We start from the raw sequence: 19,439 nt of genomic DNA, 5'->3' as shown, positions 1-19,439 counted from the left end.
CTTGAATTCAGTGTTTGGGGGTCGTCTGAAAAACTGTCTGCGGCCCTTGGACCCAGAAAGAACAATCTTACTTTCATCAGTCCACAAAATGTTTCTTCATTTCTCTTTAGGCCAGTCACTGTGTTCTTTGGCAAATTGTATCCTCTTCAGCACGTCTTTTTTTTTAACAGTCGGACTTTGCGGGGGCTTCTTGCCGATAGATTAGCTTCACACAGGCGTCTTCTAATTGTCACAGTACTCACAGGTAACTTCAGACTGTCTTTCATCACCCTGGAGCTGATCATTGGCTGAGTCTTTGCCATTCTGGCTATTCTTCAATCCATTCGAATGGTAGTCTTCCATTTTCTTCCACGTCTCTCTGGTTTTGCTGTCCATTTTAAAGCATTGGAGATCATTTTAGCTCAGCAGCCTATCATTTTCTGCACTTCTTTATGCGTTTTACCTCTCCAATCAACGTTTTAATCAAAACACGCTGTTCTTCTGAACAATGTCTGGAACGACCCATGTTTCTCATGTTTTCAGAGAGAAATGGATGTACAACATGTGCTGGCTTCATCCTTAAATTAGTGCCACCTGACTGACACCTGTTTTTTCACAGACTGAATGACCTCACTAATTGAACTCCACACTGCTATTATTTTGAACACGCCCCTTTCACTTAATTATTCCATTACACAGACTCAGGAGCATGCATATCATGAATGTTGGGTCTGTTGGTTTTCTACGACTTTACTACACCTACTGGTAAATTATTTGCCATGTAGTAATATAATTTCTACCAAAAGCAGTGATTGATCTGGTTAGTCATGTTGGACTGCTATTATTTTGAACACAACTGTACCTTCCTGCCAAAAAGAATAAATATCGGTGAAGAAGCAATTTTCATGAAATGTAGACGACGCCCGATGGACAACACATGATGGCATAAGCTCATCGTCTGTCGGCCGGACGAGCTAATAATCCTGAATAATCATAATTACTACCCACGTCCAGTTTAGTCCTCAACATAACACACAGACACAGAAGAAGGATTAACAGGGCTGGGGTTCCACATTTGAGTTATATTTAATACTATTTTGACAAGCTTTACTAATCCAACGTCCTTCTGTTAAATGTCAAATAGTGGCACAATGTAACAAAATCAAAACAATACTAATATCTGTACTTGTTGTACTCACTGATCTCAGATTTCTCCGAGCAGAGGGAATATTTGAGCACAGAGGTCCACGCTGTAAAATGCTTTATATTCAGCAATAAAACAGTTGACAAGTGGAAGTGTCCAATTTCTTACTTTTTTTTTTTTCCTTTTGTAAGCTACAAATAAATAAAGTGCTCAGATGCTTCCTCTGTGGCATGCTAACACGATTTACAATTCTGTTATCCTGAGCAAAGACAACATTGACAACACAATGGCACAAACTGTACTACGGGATGATGAACGAATCAGGTTGGCACAGAGAAAACGTTTTGAGTCACAGAAAAATCACAACAGTTATGTCATATGCTACCATGACACTTTGTAAACAAGCGTGGAATGACATTCAATATGTGCAACGTTGCAGAATGGAACCAAGACAGCAACTTAATAAAGCATATAAAAGTGCATACGTTATTATCAACTTAGAACAAGATACAAATGTCTAGAACCTTCCGATATTTCTTTAAAAGAAATTGACAATAATCAAAACGTAACAAAATTGCATAAAATACAATTGAACAAGACAGCACTAAAGATTATTCTTAAAAAAAAAAAAAAATCAATGCCACGATGCTGTTAAAAGTTTAACAATAATAAATAGACTAGTACCATCTGCACATTGATGTGAATGACTATCCTTTGTCACATTTGTTTCGTACAGTATGTGACCGGCACTTACTAATTTATTCTGTACACGGGGGGAAAAAAAAGAAAAAAAAAATCACAAGTTAACACGAGGAAATTTAAAACAATGACCAAGACAACCTGCCAAGAGAACAGAGAGACTTTCTCGATTTGTCAGACAGCGCAAGCCAAAAAGAACTTGACAGTACCACAGTTTGGCCAAAAGTTAAAGGAAAAAAAAAAACCTCTCAGTCTGGGACAGTGGATTATTTTGAGTGCTTCTCAGACTGATGAGAGCGCAGGCATCACTGAAGAACACAGTACTTCTTGTAGTCTGTTTCAAAATCCTCGTCCATGCTGCTGGTGTCAGCCATCTTTTTCCCGTCAGTCTTTGGCATGAACAGAGAGTAATCCACTCCCTGCTGCTCGTAGAAGAGGATGTACGCCAAATCTGTGTCCGTGTCCTCTGGATTCACCTCCTGCAGAAACAGATTCACAATGAGGCCACTGTAATATACAGAACAGATGGTCATATATTTGGAGGTTCCATTGAGGAGAACGCTCACCTTGCAGCTGCTGTCGTTGTAACAGTACCATTTCTCATTGGGGTTTTTGGCATACGTGACGTAATGGCCTCCTCCGAGTATCCCTGAGTGACACTGCAAACAGACGAATAATCATCATTCAGGACGGGGAAGCCGTGGCCTAATGGTTCAAGAAGCAGCTTTGGGACCAAAAGGTCGCTGATTTGATTCCCAGGACTAGCTGAAGTGTTCTTGGGCAAGGCACCTAACCCCAACTGCTCCAGCAAGAGTAGTGGCGTACCTTGTGTCTGATTAGCCAAAGAAAAACTGAGGATGTGATTATCAGTTTGGGCGGTGCCCGGGCCAAAAAAAAAAAAAAAACAGGACGGAATGGATTTCAGGTTGTGTAAAGGTTGTTTTCTGAAACTGAACAAACATTCAATGACATTCATTGTCTGAATGACTAATTATTATAAGAAAAATCTAATAAACATTTAAAAAAAAAAAGACAGATTGTCACATGACTAACATGACGCCAAATGATAATTCTTGCATACTCAGTTATCACAATGGGCAGCACGGTGGTGTAGTGGTTAGCACCGTTGCCTCACAGCAAGAAGGTTCTGGGTTCGAGCCCAGTGGCTGGGGGGGGTGTCTTTCTGTGTGGAGTTTGCATGTTCTCCCCGTGTCTGCATGGATTTCCTCCGGGTCCTCTGTTTTCCCCCACAATCAAGGACGCTTATGGGCTAATGGGCTTCATGGGCAGTTGCCCGGGGCCTCGGAGGTAGCGAGATCGGAAAATATGAAACGATATTTTCAGAAGTTTTGGTCATATTGATAACACTGTTGATGCATTTCGCCACCCGTAAGGAAGCCCACCTTGTCAATATGATCACTGTCCACCATGTCTTCACACGCTACGCCAGCTTGAGTTCAATGATTTAATTAATGACTTCACTTTCCAGAAAAGTAGGAAAGTGCCCTTGTAAGTTGACCCATGGCTGTCAAACTGAATGCGCAAAGCTGTGTGCCACTGCTGTTTGGGACATTACATGTGTGAAAGGATGAAATGTTTCACATAGCCTAACATTTTGAGATTTATTTCTGAGAAGCAAGATATTTTTCTTTGTTATCGCTCTTTGTTTTCACAAGTTAAAAGTCGCCTGGATTCCAAAATGAAAACGAACGGTTATATACCAAATGAATGTTCTTGTTCTGAATCCTAAAGAAACTGTTGTAGGCCTAGGTTATGTTCTTGACATGTTGTTCATTGACTCATTCAAAGGCTTCTTGAGGCGAAACTTTAGTTAACCGGACTTGTTAACCGTGATGTCTGATGGATTTTTTCACCATGCAATTGCCTATTTCACCATTGCTTTTTCTCGATTAAATAGGTGTTGATGGATATAAAGTTTTATCGTTCAATAGTATTTCTAATTGTGCCACTGTCATTAAGTTTCTGTGTCTAGTTAGACAGGCACGTCTGAGGGGGTGAATTTGCTGAGCACAGTTGACAACAGGCGGGGGTGGGGCCTCGGGGGGTGTCTGCCCAGGGCCTCGGCAAGGGTTAACGCAGCCCTGCCCACAATCCAAAGACATGCAGTTGGGTTAACATGGGGCATCCTTGGACTGAAGTGCCCTTGAGCAAGGTACCTAACCCCTGACTGCACCCCGGGCGCTCTAGTGTGGCTCTGGGTGTGTGTGCGTGTTCAGTGCTTCAGATGGGTTAAATGCAGAGGATGAATTTCACGGTGCTTGAGTGTCCATGTGACGAAGGCTTCTACTTCTTACTGAACTCATACTACTCCGTTTATTAGCTCGCACAACAGACAGTGGTCAGTGAAAGAGCTCCATTTGACTAGCCAGCAGAATATAATACTGTAACTAGTTAGCTAGAGTAGTAGTAGTGCAATAAAGGTGCAGTGAGTGATTCTAATCCAATACACTTTTTGTGAAATTCGGTGAATATCTTCTCACTGGCTGTCCATTCTGTATGGGCGCTGAAGGGAAAAAAACTTCCGATGTTCGTACACAGCCCTGGTTCTGTAAATGGGAAACTAATGGCCCTTTTCCACTACCCTTTTTCAGCTCACTTCAGCTCGCTTCAGCTCACTTCAGCCCGACACGGCTCGCGTTTCGACTACCAAAAACCAGCATGACTCAGCTCGTTTCAGCCCTGCTTAGCCCCTAAAACTCGCACCGTTTTGGAGTGGGGCTGAAGCGAGCCAAGCCGTGCCGAGTGAGGCTGGGGGCGTGAGCAGACACTCCCCTGTGCACTGATTGGTGAGGAGGAGTGTCCTCACATGCCCACACACGCCCCGCGAGCGCGCTGGGATCTGTAAACACCGCAAACCCGGAAGGAGAATAATTATGAATTACGAGAATTTCTGAAGCCTTATGCGCCTCGCCTCATCTATACGCTCTTGCCAGTATCTGTCCGCGTTGTCGGTGACAACAAGCCACAGCACCAAGACCAGCAACACTAACGACTCCATGTCCTCCATGTTTATTGTTTACTATTCGGGTCATGAGACTACCGCTTAAAAGGTCACTGAATCAGTGACATACAGAGCATCGTGGACGAGTTCGCGGAGCGCAAGGCTCGTCGTATGCCCTTCAAATAATGCGCGCAGTAGGCTATTGATGTTTTATTATGAGCCATGTACAGTATGTCGCCTAATGTTTTTTTGTTTCTGAGTTACATGTTCGTTTGAAGGACTTAATGTACAAAATAACATAGTTGCACCCCGTAGTGTTGAAATTGGTAAACACAGTGCATTCAGTGAGGTTTGCACCGCCCTCCTTTTATTTCTGACTCTTCCTGTCACCGTTGCAACCTCTGAGCGCTCATTCGTATGCCCTTCAAATAATGTGCGCAGTATAGGCTATTGATGTTTTATTATGAGCCATGTACAGTATCCTAATGTTTTTTGTTTCTGAGTTACATGTTCGTTTGAAGGACTTCGTTTTTGTAGCCTAAAATGATGTTATGATAAGCTTTAATAAAGGGCCCGGTCATTTGCCCCGCCCCCGGCCCGGCTCTGACTTGTTCCGCCACTGTCACTGATGTCACTGTTTGCGCTGCTTAACGACATCACGTGACGTCCACCCACTTTCGCTAACTCCACCCAATGTGTCCACCCACTTCCAGCCAGCACGGTTCAGCGCGGTTGTAGTCGAAATGCAACTCCAACAGCCCCACTCAGCTCGACTCAGCACGGCACGGCTCAGCCGCGTTTGTAGTGGAAAAGCGGCAAAAGAAAGTGGCTCAGACTGAGCCGCACAACACTATTCCAGCCAATGAGCAACAGGGGCCGTTCGTGCTCCTGCACAGGACGTGGGGGAGGGGAGATGGCGAAAAGGGGGCGGTGGGATTGAGAAGGACAGTAAATCTGGTACATGCCAACAAGCTGAACTCCGCAACATAACCACATTGTCAAGAAAGAAAGAGGGCCAAAGAGAAACAGCCAAAGAGGAGCAAGTTAGAACAAAAACTGAAAAGGAAATCCTTCGATTAGGCAAGGGTGAAGAGCCACGTTATCATCAGTTCACATAAGATGGATGCGGAGGTTGCTCTGTTTCTGCTCGACAAGCGAGTAACATTCATTTTGCTCGGTTTTACGGAACCGATAGTTCCGTATTGTTTTCTTCGGTTTGCTATTGTTTGTGATAGCTAATCTCATAGCTAGCCAGCAGGCACTCGTGTCACGTAACGTTAAACTACTTGCACACGGACATTCGGCTTACTTTCTATTTTTCTAAAGTATGCTGTTGCTGTGATATTAGCTACAATAGCAAGAGATTTGTGAGAATTGCTATCTGCAGCTCGCGTGCTGGCTCTGAGAAACCGTCTCACTCTCTCTGCATGTTAGCGTCGCAGCAGTAACCGTGGAGACGGTTTGCTAACCTACAACCTAGCCAACACTGGATACATTATTAGCTATGTCATTGTTCGTTCTAGATCATGGTATGTGTCAGTACGGACCTAAAACTGAAAGTTTGCTAGTACAGTGGGATTCTCTGGATTGCCCGTGTCAAGCGTTGGCTCTCAGTCTTTCTCCGAAAGGTGACAAACTATTCTAATGTATAGATGATGATGATGAATTCCGCCATATTTCTCTTTTGGCCAGCTAGCCCAGTTGTTAGTGTTGTTGCCTTGGCAATGTGCGCCCCTGAATTTGGTGGCGTGGAGCTTCTGAAGGAACACTGAAAGGAGGTGTGTATTTGTGTGGCTGTTGAGTTCAAATATCAACCATCTTTCTCCAGAATCATGGACTCCATCTGTAATACAGACCAAACTGAAACGAACGAGCAAGTGATCATGTAGCACATCAAAGTTGAACAAAGAAATCTCAGCTATGAGATTTGTTGTCCTCTCATCTCACCTAAATGATATTAGGATCTGACGAGTGTCCTTATTTTCCCTGGATATGTTAAACCAAGTGTAGTAAGCAAGAGAGTTATATGATGGCTTTGTACTTCACTTCAGATAATCACTCAGTTTTCATCAGGAATGCGCAGGTATCAGGGACATGCTCCTGATTCTGAAAACATCATCCATCATCTATGCAGGCAAGTTCATCCATCGAGTAAAAAAAAAGAAAGAGTTTCGCTGTCAGCCAGATCGAACCTCAGACAATGGGATTCAGAGGCGTTAGTTACAGCATCAGGGTGTGCTGCATCATCATAAAGCACATTAGGCCTACTTTTGTTGTGTAAAAGTGAACTAGAAGAGCACTCGGTGGAGTGCGTACTGGACCTCCGCCAAGCCATGTATCAACATCAAAATCAAATCACTCGAACCTATGAGAATACTAAAACTGTACACCAAATTTAATCAAAATCTGTTCACTACTTTGAGTTACACTGGGAGCAGACAAAAACCATCCTGGATCCACAGACATCTGGATTTGCATCAAAATCTAATAAATTATTCCTTGGCTCACCGTTCTTCCAAATTTCGTCAAAATCTGTTCACTACTTTTTGAGTTATGTTGGGAACAGACAAACAAACAGAGGCGAAAACATAACCTCCTCCAACAAAGTTGGCAGAAGTTATAAGGAGTAGGGTTGCTGATCCTACTTTTCTGCTGAGCAACTACAAATTTAAAAAATAGGTACCCTATGGGTCCATGTGGCTATTGCTTATAAATAAAATTGTTTTCTGATCCCATGTCCATACAGTAAATATAGCATATATATTTACTCTATGAGGCAGTAGCCACAAAAATGAAGCGTAATCCAAAAATTAACAATTAATAAAAAAATAAAATAAAATAAAATAAAATAAAAAATCACATTAGTAAAACATACCAAGTGTCTGTACTTTATACACTGAACAAAAATATAAATGCAGCGGTCCATATTTTATGAAATACAAATGTTCAGATAGAAATTCATTTTCATTTTCTATGTGCCCGAGCCCAGTCCAGATGAGAACGTCGTCGCCCAGCAGTCAGGTCCAATCCTCAATGAGGTCTACGTGCATGGAGGCCAGCTTCTCTGAGTCGGTTTCTCACAGTTTGACTGCTGACCCTGCGATTGTGTCTCCCCATGGTCTCATCTGCGGTCCGTGTTGCAGTCCGGCACCGATCACGCAGGTGGGTCAGACGGATATGCCGGTCTTGTGCTGGAGTGGTGACACATGGCCTGCGTGCATGTGGCATGTTGTCTGTGGTGCCATGCTGCTGAAATCGTCGTCGGAGGCGGACTATCATGGAATAGCACCCCCAATTGACGCCCTACAGCTCTGATGGACATTCCAGCCTGCAGCATGCCAATGGCTAGTTCCTGGTTGATTCTGGTCATCTGTGGCATCTTGACATTTGAGTCATTTTAGGGTGGCCTTTTATTGGCCCCACATAAAGGATGGTCATGACATGCATTACTCAGTGAAATTTTTGTCTGCAATGGTCACACCCGACTGGATCATGGATTATCTCAAGTCTGGGCACTGCTCAGAACTTGAGTAGAGGGACATTTTTTTTTTTTCAAAAAATGTTTACTGGTATGCTATACTATCATTTGATGTGGGCAGAAAAAAAAATCAGTATCGGATGTACAAAATAAATAAAATCTTTAGGTGCTGCGTTTATATTTTTGTTCAGTGTATTATTCTACTCTTACCTCTTACAGTTTTCGAAACTGAAACCTCCGAACCGAGGCTGACATACACACGCTGTCGCCATGACCCAAACTCTTATTTCGCGGAAAAGGCCCGGCGCCAGAGCTCAGTGGTCTCAATACTCTTTTCGACAACTTCCTGTAACAACTCGGAAGTGCGTCACATCTACATCACACACGGGACCACTGGCTGAAGAAAGGGGGACGACCTGGAGTATTATTTTAAAATAGGAACGCACTTTCCCTTGGTAATAAGCATAAACATGTCTGAAAGTGATTTCTTTCGTCTAGTCCATTGATTTCGAAGGGTGAACCAAATTGTATACGCTTTATGATACCTCTATATGAGGCAGTAGCCATAAAAACAACCCCACACAAAATCTTGTCCCAGGCTTCTCATTTGTCCACCCCTGTAATAACAAATAGTATATAGTAAATGCTTATGGAGGTATACAATATACAAATATATGGTATAATATTTTGAACACAGCTTTCACACACACACACACTTTGTTGAAGTGCACTATATGAAGTGCCCACGCCCAAAAACTAACATGTTATTGGCCAGTGATTTTGGGCACAGGATAGTGCTGATCAATTATGGCAAAAATTAGTTTTAATATTTCAGCTTGGGGATGGCACGGTGGTGTAGTGGTTAGTGCTGTCGCCTCACAGCAAGAAGGTCCGGGTTCGAGCCCAGTGGCCGGTGAGGGCCTTTCTGTGTGGAGTTTGCATGTTCTCCCCGTGTCCGTGTGGGTTTCCTCCGGGTGCTCTGGTTTCCCCCACAGTCCAAAGACATGCAGGTTAGGTTAACTGGTGACTCTAAGGTGGTGTTTACATTAGACCGTATCAGCGGATCATCAGATTAACGTTTTTAAAACGATTCGCGTGCACACAGCAACGTCAATACACGATTCGCGTGCACACAGCAACGCTAATACACGGATACTCTAATCACATGACTAATTAGACGTCACGTCACGTGATCCCAGTGCATATCGGGCATGCGCAAGTCACTCACCACTTGCAAGTGGAAGGATGGCAAGCAAACACCTTCTCCAGCAGATAAACACACCTGGCTGTGATGTTCATGTTCTCACTGAGTTTAAGCGCCTGAAGGAGGTAAATAAGTTGAAATGTGTAAATAAACCTCAGTGCGGCTCAGCGCTTCCTCCTGCGCTCCAAATCACTCCGCCCTGAACAGCGAGTGCCCTCTGGAGGGTGTGCACTCCGGCCCTGCGCAGCTCACAGAGCGCGCGAGTGAAGCGCACGAGCAGTGATTCGGGACTGAGCCGCTGTGTGTGTGATCCCAACGCCAGCGAATCAGGAAGGTGGATGTCACAGTGATGTTGTCCAATGATGACGTCAGCTAGAGCTCAGCACTGTGTTTCCTCGTTCCTCAATGTTTACACAGCACCGGATCAGATACGAACTGGGTTGAACACGTGGGCCCTGGCGGATTCAAGTTGTTCCGCCTGTGGAGTCGTTTCCCGGCGTTTTAATGTGCACGGACAGTGCATCCGTGACGAAAACGAGACGGATACGGTCTAACGTAAACACCACCTAAATTGACCGTAGGTGTGAATGTGAGTGTGAATGGTTATCTGTGTCTATGTGTCAGCCCTGTGATGACCTGGCGACTTGTCCAGGGTGTACCCCGCCTTTCACCCGTAGTCAGCTGGGATAGGCTCCAGCTTGCCTGCGACCCTGTAGAACAGAATAAAACGGCTAGAGATAATGAGATGAGATTTCAGCTTGGTTTGGGTCATGAGCTAACATTCATCCAATCCACCAAACGCAATCGTAACATAATTGGATTGGAGCAGGAACCACTTCTCAGCATCTACAATAGAAGGACTAAATGAAAAGGAACACAAATAGTGTTTGACACTACACATACACCGCACAGTCAATACTGTCTTTTACCTTCAGGTCAGAGATATAGATCATTCACCTTCAGGACTAAGAGCCGACATCAGTTAGACTTATGAACTGTTGAACACCACTTTTTGTGTGTGTGTGTGTGTGTGTGTGTGTGTGTGTTATTTATTGTGCTTTGTAAGCTTTATTCTTCACTGTTAATTGCTCTATGGGGTATGTTGTATGTGATGTGTGTGTGTGGGGGGGGGAAGAGGAATTGGATATGCACTGATGCTTTTCCCATATGAAGTTCCTAACTGAAAAATAAAGTTCTTTGAATTAAATAGAAATGGTCAACATTGAGTTCATGATTATTTAACATGATTACTCACTGACATTGGAAACTTCATGCATTTATTGAACTAAAATAGATAGATAGATAGATAGATAGATAGATAGATAGATAGATAGATAGATAGATAGATAGATAGATAGATAGATAGATAGATAGATAGATAGATAGATAGATGTAAAAAATAATTAAAAAACCCCACCAATACACATTATTATTATTATTATAGTCCTCTTAACCTCAGACATATCAATATTCATTAACTACAGTTGTTACATTGCAGTAAATGTAATAATCTTAGTTTTAAAACTATTTGAATGTTTAAGATCATACTTCTGCTACATATAAAGTCTCAGTAAATCGGTACAGGTCATTTTAAGATGAAATTTCACAGTTATAAGCGACTCGAGAGGAAAAAACTTTGTCGATGCCTGAAGAGCATTAGAGGCTCATGGTTTTCTTACCGCAAACATCTGGAGTTTAATTTAACTTAACTGTTCTGTGATATAAGATAGATGTCTTTATTTTAATCATCTCATCTCATTATCTCTAGCCGCTTTATCCTGTTCTACAGGGTCGCAGGCAAGCTGGAGCCTATCCCAGCTGACTACGGGCGAAAGGCGGGGTACACCCTGGACAAGTCGCCAGGTCATCACAGGGCTGACACATAGACACAGACAACCATTCACACTCACATTCACACCTACGGTCAATTTAGAGTCACCAGTTAACCTAACCTGCATGTCTTTGGACTGTGGGGGAAACCGGAGCACCCGGAGGAAACCCACGCGGACATGGGGAGAACATGCAAACTCCACACAGAAAGGCCCTCGACGGCCCCGGGGCTCGAACCCAGGACATTCTTGCTGTGAGGCGACAGCGCTAACCACTACACCACCGTGCCGCCTATTTTAATCATATAATCTTTTAAACAACTGATTGTGGTGTGGATGACTGTAAGGATAGCAACCAGATAGCGAGTAGACCATTGCTGCAGCTATTTTTTCATGTTGAAGATAATTTAAAGATGATTATTTAAAAAAAAAAAAAATGCAGTTAATATAGTGCTATTTAATACAGAAAATGGATATGAAATTTCTAAAACTGAATTAAAGCTGCAGAATGTAACCCGTATACAAATAACTTTGTCATATTTGTTAAAACTATGCCACTATGTCCTAATAATAGTATGCGAGATGGATAAAAACTCCGGGTTCTCTGGTTTCACCTAGTGCTCCTAATGCCATTTGGAAGAATCCAGTGCGCCTGAATTAAAACAACCAATCAGAGCCAGGAGGAGTGTTTGACGGCATGTCAATCATTGCTCGTGTGCCTGTCCACACTCGTGAACCCTGAAAGGATTCAAAACCGATGCAGAGTTACACTACGTTCAGACTGCACCCTGAAACGACCCATATCCAATTTTTTTGCCCATATGCGACCTGTATCCGATTTGTTATTGACAATCTGAACGACACAGATCCGATTTTTTTTCACATGCGACCCAGGCCGCTTGGATATGTGGTCCTAATTCCGATGCATAGCCGTTATTTTCACATGCGACCGGACAGGTCGCATTCATGCAACCTACACGTCATCAACAAGAGACAAACGGCACTATTCTGCGTTGGCTAATCCCGCCTCTTTGGTGGAAAACAACAACATTTGTACAGTTTTCAGAATTTAAATAGACTTTTATAGAGTTGATCAAGCTAATAGTGGATTTGGTAGGGACCTGGATGTTAAATCATCCTGTATTACAAGATTATAAGATTGTTCTGGAAATTTCCAGTAATTTGACACCTTCGGTCTCATTAGTCTGCTGCCCACATTAATCAGATTATTGTGTGAGTTCCGCCGCTGCAAAAACCACATCGCCAGGTCTCGCCTCATCTCCATGCTTTACTTGCAAACTTGAAGAGTGCGCTTTTTTTTTGTTTACGTATTACGTAGATGTGCTTATTACGTGTCAATTTGCGCATGCGGGACACTTTTGGGTCGTTTTCCGTTCATATTGGAGATCGCATACAAGTCTCATATAATTGGTAATGTGAACGGCCTAACAAAAAAAATCGGATTTCACAACAAATTGGATATGGGTCGTTTCAGGTTGCGGTCTGAACGTAGTGTTAGTCACATTTCTGCTTAACAGGTAATTACCCTGCTTGATTAAAAATAAAAAAATTAAATAACCACAAAGCTATGATGGTAACATTACAGTAACACTCTGTAGTGCATCTCATCTTACTGTGATGTTTCCGATGCCAAGTCAGAGATACTCTTCGAGGAACCTCTCTGGCTAAGATTACAAGTTTATTTGAACGTTGTTGAAAATATCTTTGTGAAGTGCCCATGCAGTTGTATCGGTTTTGTGTTTGTCCTGATATTTATAAGTGTCTGTGCAGCTCTTGCAGCTAAATCGTCTCATAAGTGGTTTCCTGCTTATTTTGCACTATGCATGACAGTTTCTCTTATCTGTTTCTAGTTCTTTTCCTGAATAGATATTGAGGTTGAATATTTTTCATGCTGAGCTGGAGTCTGATTCACTGATACCCCTTTTCCACCAAATCAGTTCCAGGGCTGGTTCAGGGCCGGTGCTGGTGCTGGTTCACAACTCGTTCAACTTGCGAGCCAGCTGAGAACCAGTTTGCTTTTCCATAGCTTGTGGTGCCACGTCATTACGTCGCTGTATACGTCAGTTATGTCGCTACGTTTGCATAAACCTTGGTGCGAATATCGAAGCAAAAACAACACGGAAGAAGCAGCAGCAGCAACAATAATAATAATAATGGATGACTTCGCGTTTGTACAGCTGCTGCTTCTCGTCACTTAAAAATGGCGATCTTTCGCGGTCTTGTTATTGTTGTTGGTCTTAACAACTCCGCCCCCCGCTGATGTAAGCGGTTCTTTCCTCTGGCCCAGCAGAGAGTTGGTGCTAGCTTGGAACCGGTTTTTCTGGCCCCAGAGCCAGTTCTTTGTCAGTGGAAACAGAAAACCCGGTTCCAAACTAAGCACTGGCCCCGAACCAGCCCTGGAACTGCTTTGGTGGAAAAGGGGCATTAGGGCCTCTGCATGCTCTTGCGGCAAGGCTTTCGCAGATAGCTTTTCGCAGACAGTTGTAATTTATCGTTGAGCGGGGAGTAATAGGCGTGCGCGATGTTATTCACTACCACAACACAAGGGGGCGCAAAGTCGCGAAATCGCTAGGAGTAGCTGGTGGGTGTGGTTAGTGGAGTGTTTATCCTCCGGTTACTTATAATGACTAGAACTGGAGTCGTATAGATGTACGTACTTCTTCACTTCCTCGATCAACCGCTCTTCGTGCTGCTCCATCTTCGCTCGTGTTTTTAAAAATGGCAGTCGTGAAAACAAAACAAACCGGGAAAGTAGGGAAGCGGAAGTGCGTGTACAGCGGATGTAGAGTGGACCAATCAGAGCCCTCTTGTCTGCGACGATGTCTGCGAGGCTTCTGCGGTGGTTACAATTTTTGGGAGGTGCGCGCAAAGCGTCTGCGAAGGGGGGGGCTACGCAGACGCCATCTGCGACGCCATCTGCGAGGACTGCGTTGTCAGCATAAATTGGCCTTTAGTGTGCGTTCATGTGTTTTGGAGGAGTGGCTTTGGAGTGTGTGCTGAAGGGAGGGGGTGGGGTTTTCCAGTTGGATACTTTCAAAATCTAGCTTACTCAAGCTGGTTACTCAAAAATTACCTCCCTTAGCTTTAAACCAGTGATTTATGCAAGCTCAGAGTAGCACAGATTAGCATCATTAGTATAAATCAGCATTTTAATAACAATAATAATACACATACAGGTAAATGACTCGCCTGAGGATTGACTGTTCTGTCCTGTGTGGAATAAAAGTCAGCAGTGACTGCACAACTGAGAGACACAGCAAATCATTCCTACCTGTTGCAGTCAAGCTGTACAATCAAAAAGTCCTTCCCATGCCATGTGGCGCATAGGGCGGCACCGATCTCCATTTCCGTAGCCCTCAGCCTCTCGCCTATTACATAGCTAGGGTTACAATGGGGGGCTAGTCCTCTGGTAACTGCGAGAGTTTGACTCCCCACTCGTATCTGTATTGCAGCGTGCCTTGCCAGACGGCAGTAAGTACCATTTTTATGATGGTCTTTGGTATGACCCGACCGTGAGTAGAACTCACGATCTCCCAATCGAGAGCCGGACGCGCTAACCACTAGTCCTTGGGTGGCCAACCCGCGGCTTGCGAGCCGCATGCGGCTCTTTGCCCGGTGTCATGCGGCTCTTACGTTCATATCGAAGTTTGTGTTTTTTTTTTTTTTATGTGCGTGTGCGCTTTGCTTGAGTTCAGTATGGTATTTTCGTCAAATGCATCTTCGCTTTGCTTGGGTATATTACGGTATTTTCAGGTCATGTCAAATGCGCATGTGCGTGAGATAATCGCTAAGTTTTTGGGCAAGGTGTATCTTGTGTCAAGTAGCCTCTCAAAATGGCAATGAAAAAATGCACAGCAAAACGAAAATATGAAGATGAACATGGGACATTTTTAACAGAGTGGGAGAGTTTATACTTTTTTGTTGAACGTAATGGCAAGCCATTCTGCCTTATACGTCAGTCGTCATTAGCTCATTTCAAAGCTTCCTGCCTCCCTGAATAAGCAAGGAGCCAGATATGCAACACTAATTGAAAACCTGCACGAAAGCTTTGTAACCCGGTTCCGTGATATACAACTGAAAAGGCCACAGGTTACGTTCCTCGTCGACCCATTCAATGCGGAGATGGACTGTTTGAAAGCCCCGCTTGTCACAGATGAGGCTGCGGCTGAGTTGGAGATGATCGATCTTTGTGAGGAAGACCAACTGAAACCTGTTTTGAGGGAAGGCACCATTGAGTTTTGGAAAAGTGTGCCATTGGAAAAATACCCGAATGTGAAACGGGCTGCGCTTAAGATACTGTCAATGTTTGGGTCAACATACGTCTGCGAGTCTGTGTTCTCTACCATGAAACACGTGAAGTCAAAGCATCGTTCTGTTCTGACTGAAACCCATGTGAAAGAACTGCTTCGAGTGGCAACGACGGAATACAAGCCAGATTTGAAGAGGATTGTTCAAGGCAAGGAATGTCAGAAGTCCCACTAAGCAACATGCATAGTAAGTGCACACAATATTGATTGCTGTAAATGACTGGCCTGTGGTATTAGTACTGACTGAAGGAGTAAATTTCTCTCATGTTGCCGTGTGACATTTACTATTAATCTGGCTGAGCAGAGGTGCGTGAGCGTGTGCGTGTGTGTCTGTGAGAGAGAGAGAGAGAGAGAGAGAGAGAGAGAGCGAGGGGGGGGGCGATGTTCATGTGCGGTCATGTGTATGGTGTGGCTTTTTTTTGGTAATGCCATGAGTCCCACTAAGCAGCATGCATAGTAAGTGCACACAGTGTTCATTGTTAAAAATGACTGGCCTCAGCCTGTGGTCTTAGTACTGTAGGAGTAAATATGTTGGTGTGTGACATTTACTATTAATCTGGCTGAGCAGAGGTGTGTGTGTGTGTGGTGTATGTGTGTGTGTGTGTGTGTGTGTGTGTGTGTGTGTGAGAGAGAGAGAGAGGAAGGGATGGGTGATGTTCGTGTGCCCATGTGTATGATGTGGCTCTTTGCGGTAATACAGTAAAAAATGTGGCTCTTGGTCTCCAACTGGTTGGCCACACCTGCACTAGACCAACTTGCGGTCAGGCTGTACAATGCCACTGTATAACTGTGGTACACTGTCGTTACCATGTATACTGCATCCTTAACTCAGGCGCAATATATGTATATAGGAATCATTGTATATAGAATCAATTCATTTTCCTTTTACTTGAAGTTATTGAACTTATTTCAATTTTATTTTATTTATTCTTTTTTCAGAAGATTTTATCTTCTATTTTTAGACATGTTTACTTCTTCTCTGATTCAGGAGCTTGGTAGCAAATTTGAATTTCCCTCCGGGGATTAATAAAGTAATTCTGATTATGAGGTTTGTTATTGATTAGTTTGGAGTTAAGGTAAAAATATTGCTCATGGTGACGAGCTCTTCTCATTATCCTCGAGCTGAACTTAAAAAAAAAAAAAAAAAGCCACAGCAAGAGCATATTTGCAAAATGGAATAATCATTTTATCTCAATCATCTTCTTTCGGAAGATGAAATCATAATAAATTCAATTAATTGCCCAGCCTTAATGCAGGACCAGTGTGAATGTGTAGATACTCACTGATATTGCATACAGGTCATAGATCGGCTCCAGACAGATCCTGTCTCTTTGGTCCTGTGAGGCCTCCAGGTCTATACTGTCCTCAGTGCAGCCATTGCTCTCCAGTTCTGAAACTGTCGTAGCGTTGTCACAGTCTCTGGCCGGCTCGTCCCCCAGTGCGGAGTCCAGGCCTGTGGTTTCAGCTTCGTTCTGGTTCTCGGGCTTGGTGGGCTCCAGCTCCATTGGACTTTCTCGGCCACTGTCCAGACTCTCCCTACTGAGAGACAGCTGCAGACGCGAGTCCTGTCGGGGTGCCCTCTTTTGCCCCTGCTTACACGCGTCACCTTTAGGGCTGCTGATGGGACTGCAGCCTCGACTGAGGGAGGAAGACAACCACCTACCAGAGTTCAGGGAATCTGTGGATCACACACAGAATATTATAAACCATCAATTAAACTCAATAACCAATTTCTAATTATTGACTCGTTTCCATCATGTTTTGTAAAAATCTATGCACATTGCTGAATGGTTAGCGTCTAGTCTTTATCCATATGCTAACTTTTCCAAATGAGTTTAAAATTTTTAAGAAATTTACGGGCATTTCCAAATTTCTATATTTTCATTAAAATTATTGCACGTAATTACCTTTTTTTTTTTTTTTAAGTATAAACATAGCTTGACATGGAAAACCGGATTATTGTAGGCTGTTTATTATATTAATTACACAAACACTTGCTGTTGGGTCTTTAATGCTAACATTTTACCATTTTACATGCTGCTTAGGGTGCATCAGCTGCCCCCTAAAAATGAAAAGTTCCTCCGATCATGATGCATTTTTGTTTTTATGTTCCTTTTGGTAAGAAAACACACTGGGTGAAATATTTTTGACAAAATTCAAAAGTTTAATGGTGGCACCAGGAGCTCAAAGTTATGGAAAAAGCTGCTATTTTATGACTTTTATGACAAAATTTCGATCACTTTTCATGAAACATTATGGCACCTTATAGAGTATACCAAATATCTTAGATACACATTTTTAGTACATATTCTAAATACATTATCAAGCACAGTTTGAGTTTTAGCTGTTCATTGAATCATTGTTCAACTACTTTTAAACAAATACAAATGTATTATGAATCACATTAATCCTTCTCAATCCCTTGCAAAGGTTCTTAACATGAGCTCTGGGTCACAAGAAATCAATAAATGGAGTCCAACATTGTGATTTAAACCTTACGCGAAAACATAAAATTAAATAAGCGTTTTTTGGCAAAAAATGAACGTCATGGTGCCACCATTAGACTTTTGAATATGGTCAAAAAATTTTACAGGATGTCTTTATTGGTGAAAAGGAACACCCAAACAAAAATGCATCAGATTTTATGAAAGTGAGGGCAACTGATGCACCCTAAGGGTGTTTTCACACCTGGTCCCCTTTAAAGGAACCAGACTCAGTCCTCTTTAAGGGTGTTTTCACACTTGGTCCCTTTCAGCCATCTAACCGAACTCAGATCGATGACTCAGCATTTTTTGCGCATATGTGAACACTCCAACCGTACCCAGACCCCTTTAAAGCAAACCGAACTGAGACCACCTCAAGAGGTGGTCTCAGTACGGTTCGCTAAAAATCAACGGTACGGTTCGCCTAATCTGCGCATTGTGAACAAAAAGCGCACCGGGTTCACTTCACCTTTTTCACTGTAGTTTAACCTTCTTCGTTTGCCGTAGTTGGTCACGTGACTGTAGCAGGGAAACTCAACTTCCTTTTGGAACTTACCAGAGCCGCTTTACAGTTCTCTGAACTTACTGACTGACGAGTCGGCCACAATAATATAACTAATATATAAATAAATTTATTTTCCTTAATCCGCACTATTTTGATCAAAGAATACAGCAGGGCAAGCATGGCAGCAGACATTTTGATTCAAGAGAAAATTACCCAGAATTCCGTGCACTGGGGGTCTGAGGGCTCTAGAGGACCTGGTGTGAACAGAAAGAGGACTGAGGCCCCATCAAAGCATAACTGGACCAGAAAGAGAACCCAGTCCTCTTTGTAATAAATTCACAATGTGTGAACAAAAAGAACTGAGTTCTTTTTCTGTTGGTCCACTTTTTGGTCCACTTAAAGAGGACTAAGTCTGGTTCCTTTAAAGGGGACCAGGTGTGAAAACACCCTAAGTGGACCAAAAAGTGGACCAACAGAAAAAGAACTCAGTTCTTTTTGTTCACACACTGTGAATTTATTACAAAAAGGACTGGGTTCTCTTTCTGGTCCAGTTAAGCTTTGATGGGGCCTCAGTCCACTTTCTGTTCACACCAGGTCCTTTAGAGCCCTCAGACCCCCAGTGCACGGAATTCTGGGTAATTTTCTCTTGAATCAAAATGTCTGCTGCCATGCTTGCCCTGCCGTATTCTTTGATCAAAATAGTGCGGATTAAGGAAAATAAATTTATATATATATATATATATATATATATATATATATTAGTTATATTATTGTGGCCGACTCATCAGTCAGTAAGTTCAGAGAACTGTAAAGCGGCTGTGGTAAGTT

At 43.0% G+C, this 19,439-nt stretch overlaps 1 protein-coding gene across 1 annotated transcript in view; it reads right to left on the bottom strand.

Moving 5' to 3' along the window:
• Window positions 1-1,041: 1,041 nt before the first annotated feature.
• Window positions 1,042-19,439, bottom strand: part of LOC132873633 (ubiquitin carboxyl-terminal hydrolase 32-like) — an 89,374-nt gene continuing 70,976 nt past the window's right edge. The window contains exons 32-34 of the mRNA XM_060909380.1: window positions 16,907-17,301; window positions 2,389-2,481; window positions 1,042-2,301 (exon numbers count right to left, since the gene is read on the bottom strand). Coding sequence (XP_060765363.1) covers window positions 2,128-2,301; window positions 2,389-2,481; window positions 16,907-17,301 — 662 coding nt within the window. The 3' untranslated portion in view covers window positions 1,042-2,127. The remainder of the gene's footprint in view (window positions 2,302-2,388; window positions 2,482-16,906; window positions 17,302-19,439) is intronic.

The sequence above is a fragment of the Neoarius graeffei genome, chromosome 25 (genome assembly GCF_027579695.1).
Source record: "Neoarius graeffei isolate fNeoGra1 chromosome 25, fNeoGra1.pri, whole genome shotgun sequence".
Taxonomy (NCBI): domain Eukaryota; kingdom Metazoa; phylum Chordata; class Actinopteri; order Siluriformes; family Ariidae; genus Neoarius; species Neoarius graeffei.
The sequence above is the reverse complement of the archived record's forward strand: the minus strand, read 5'-3'. Positions and strand labels throughout refer to the sequence as shown.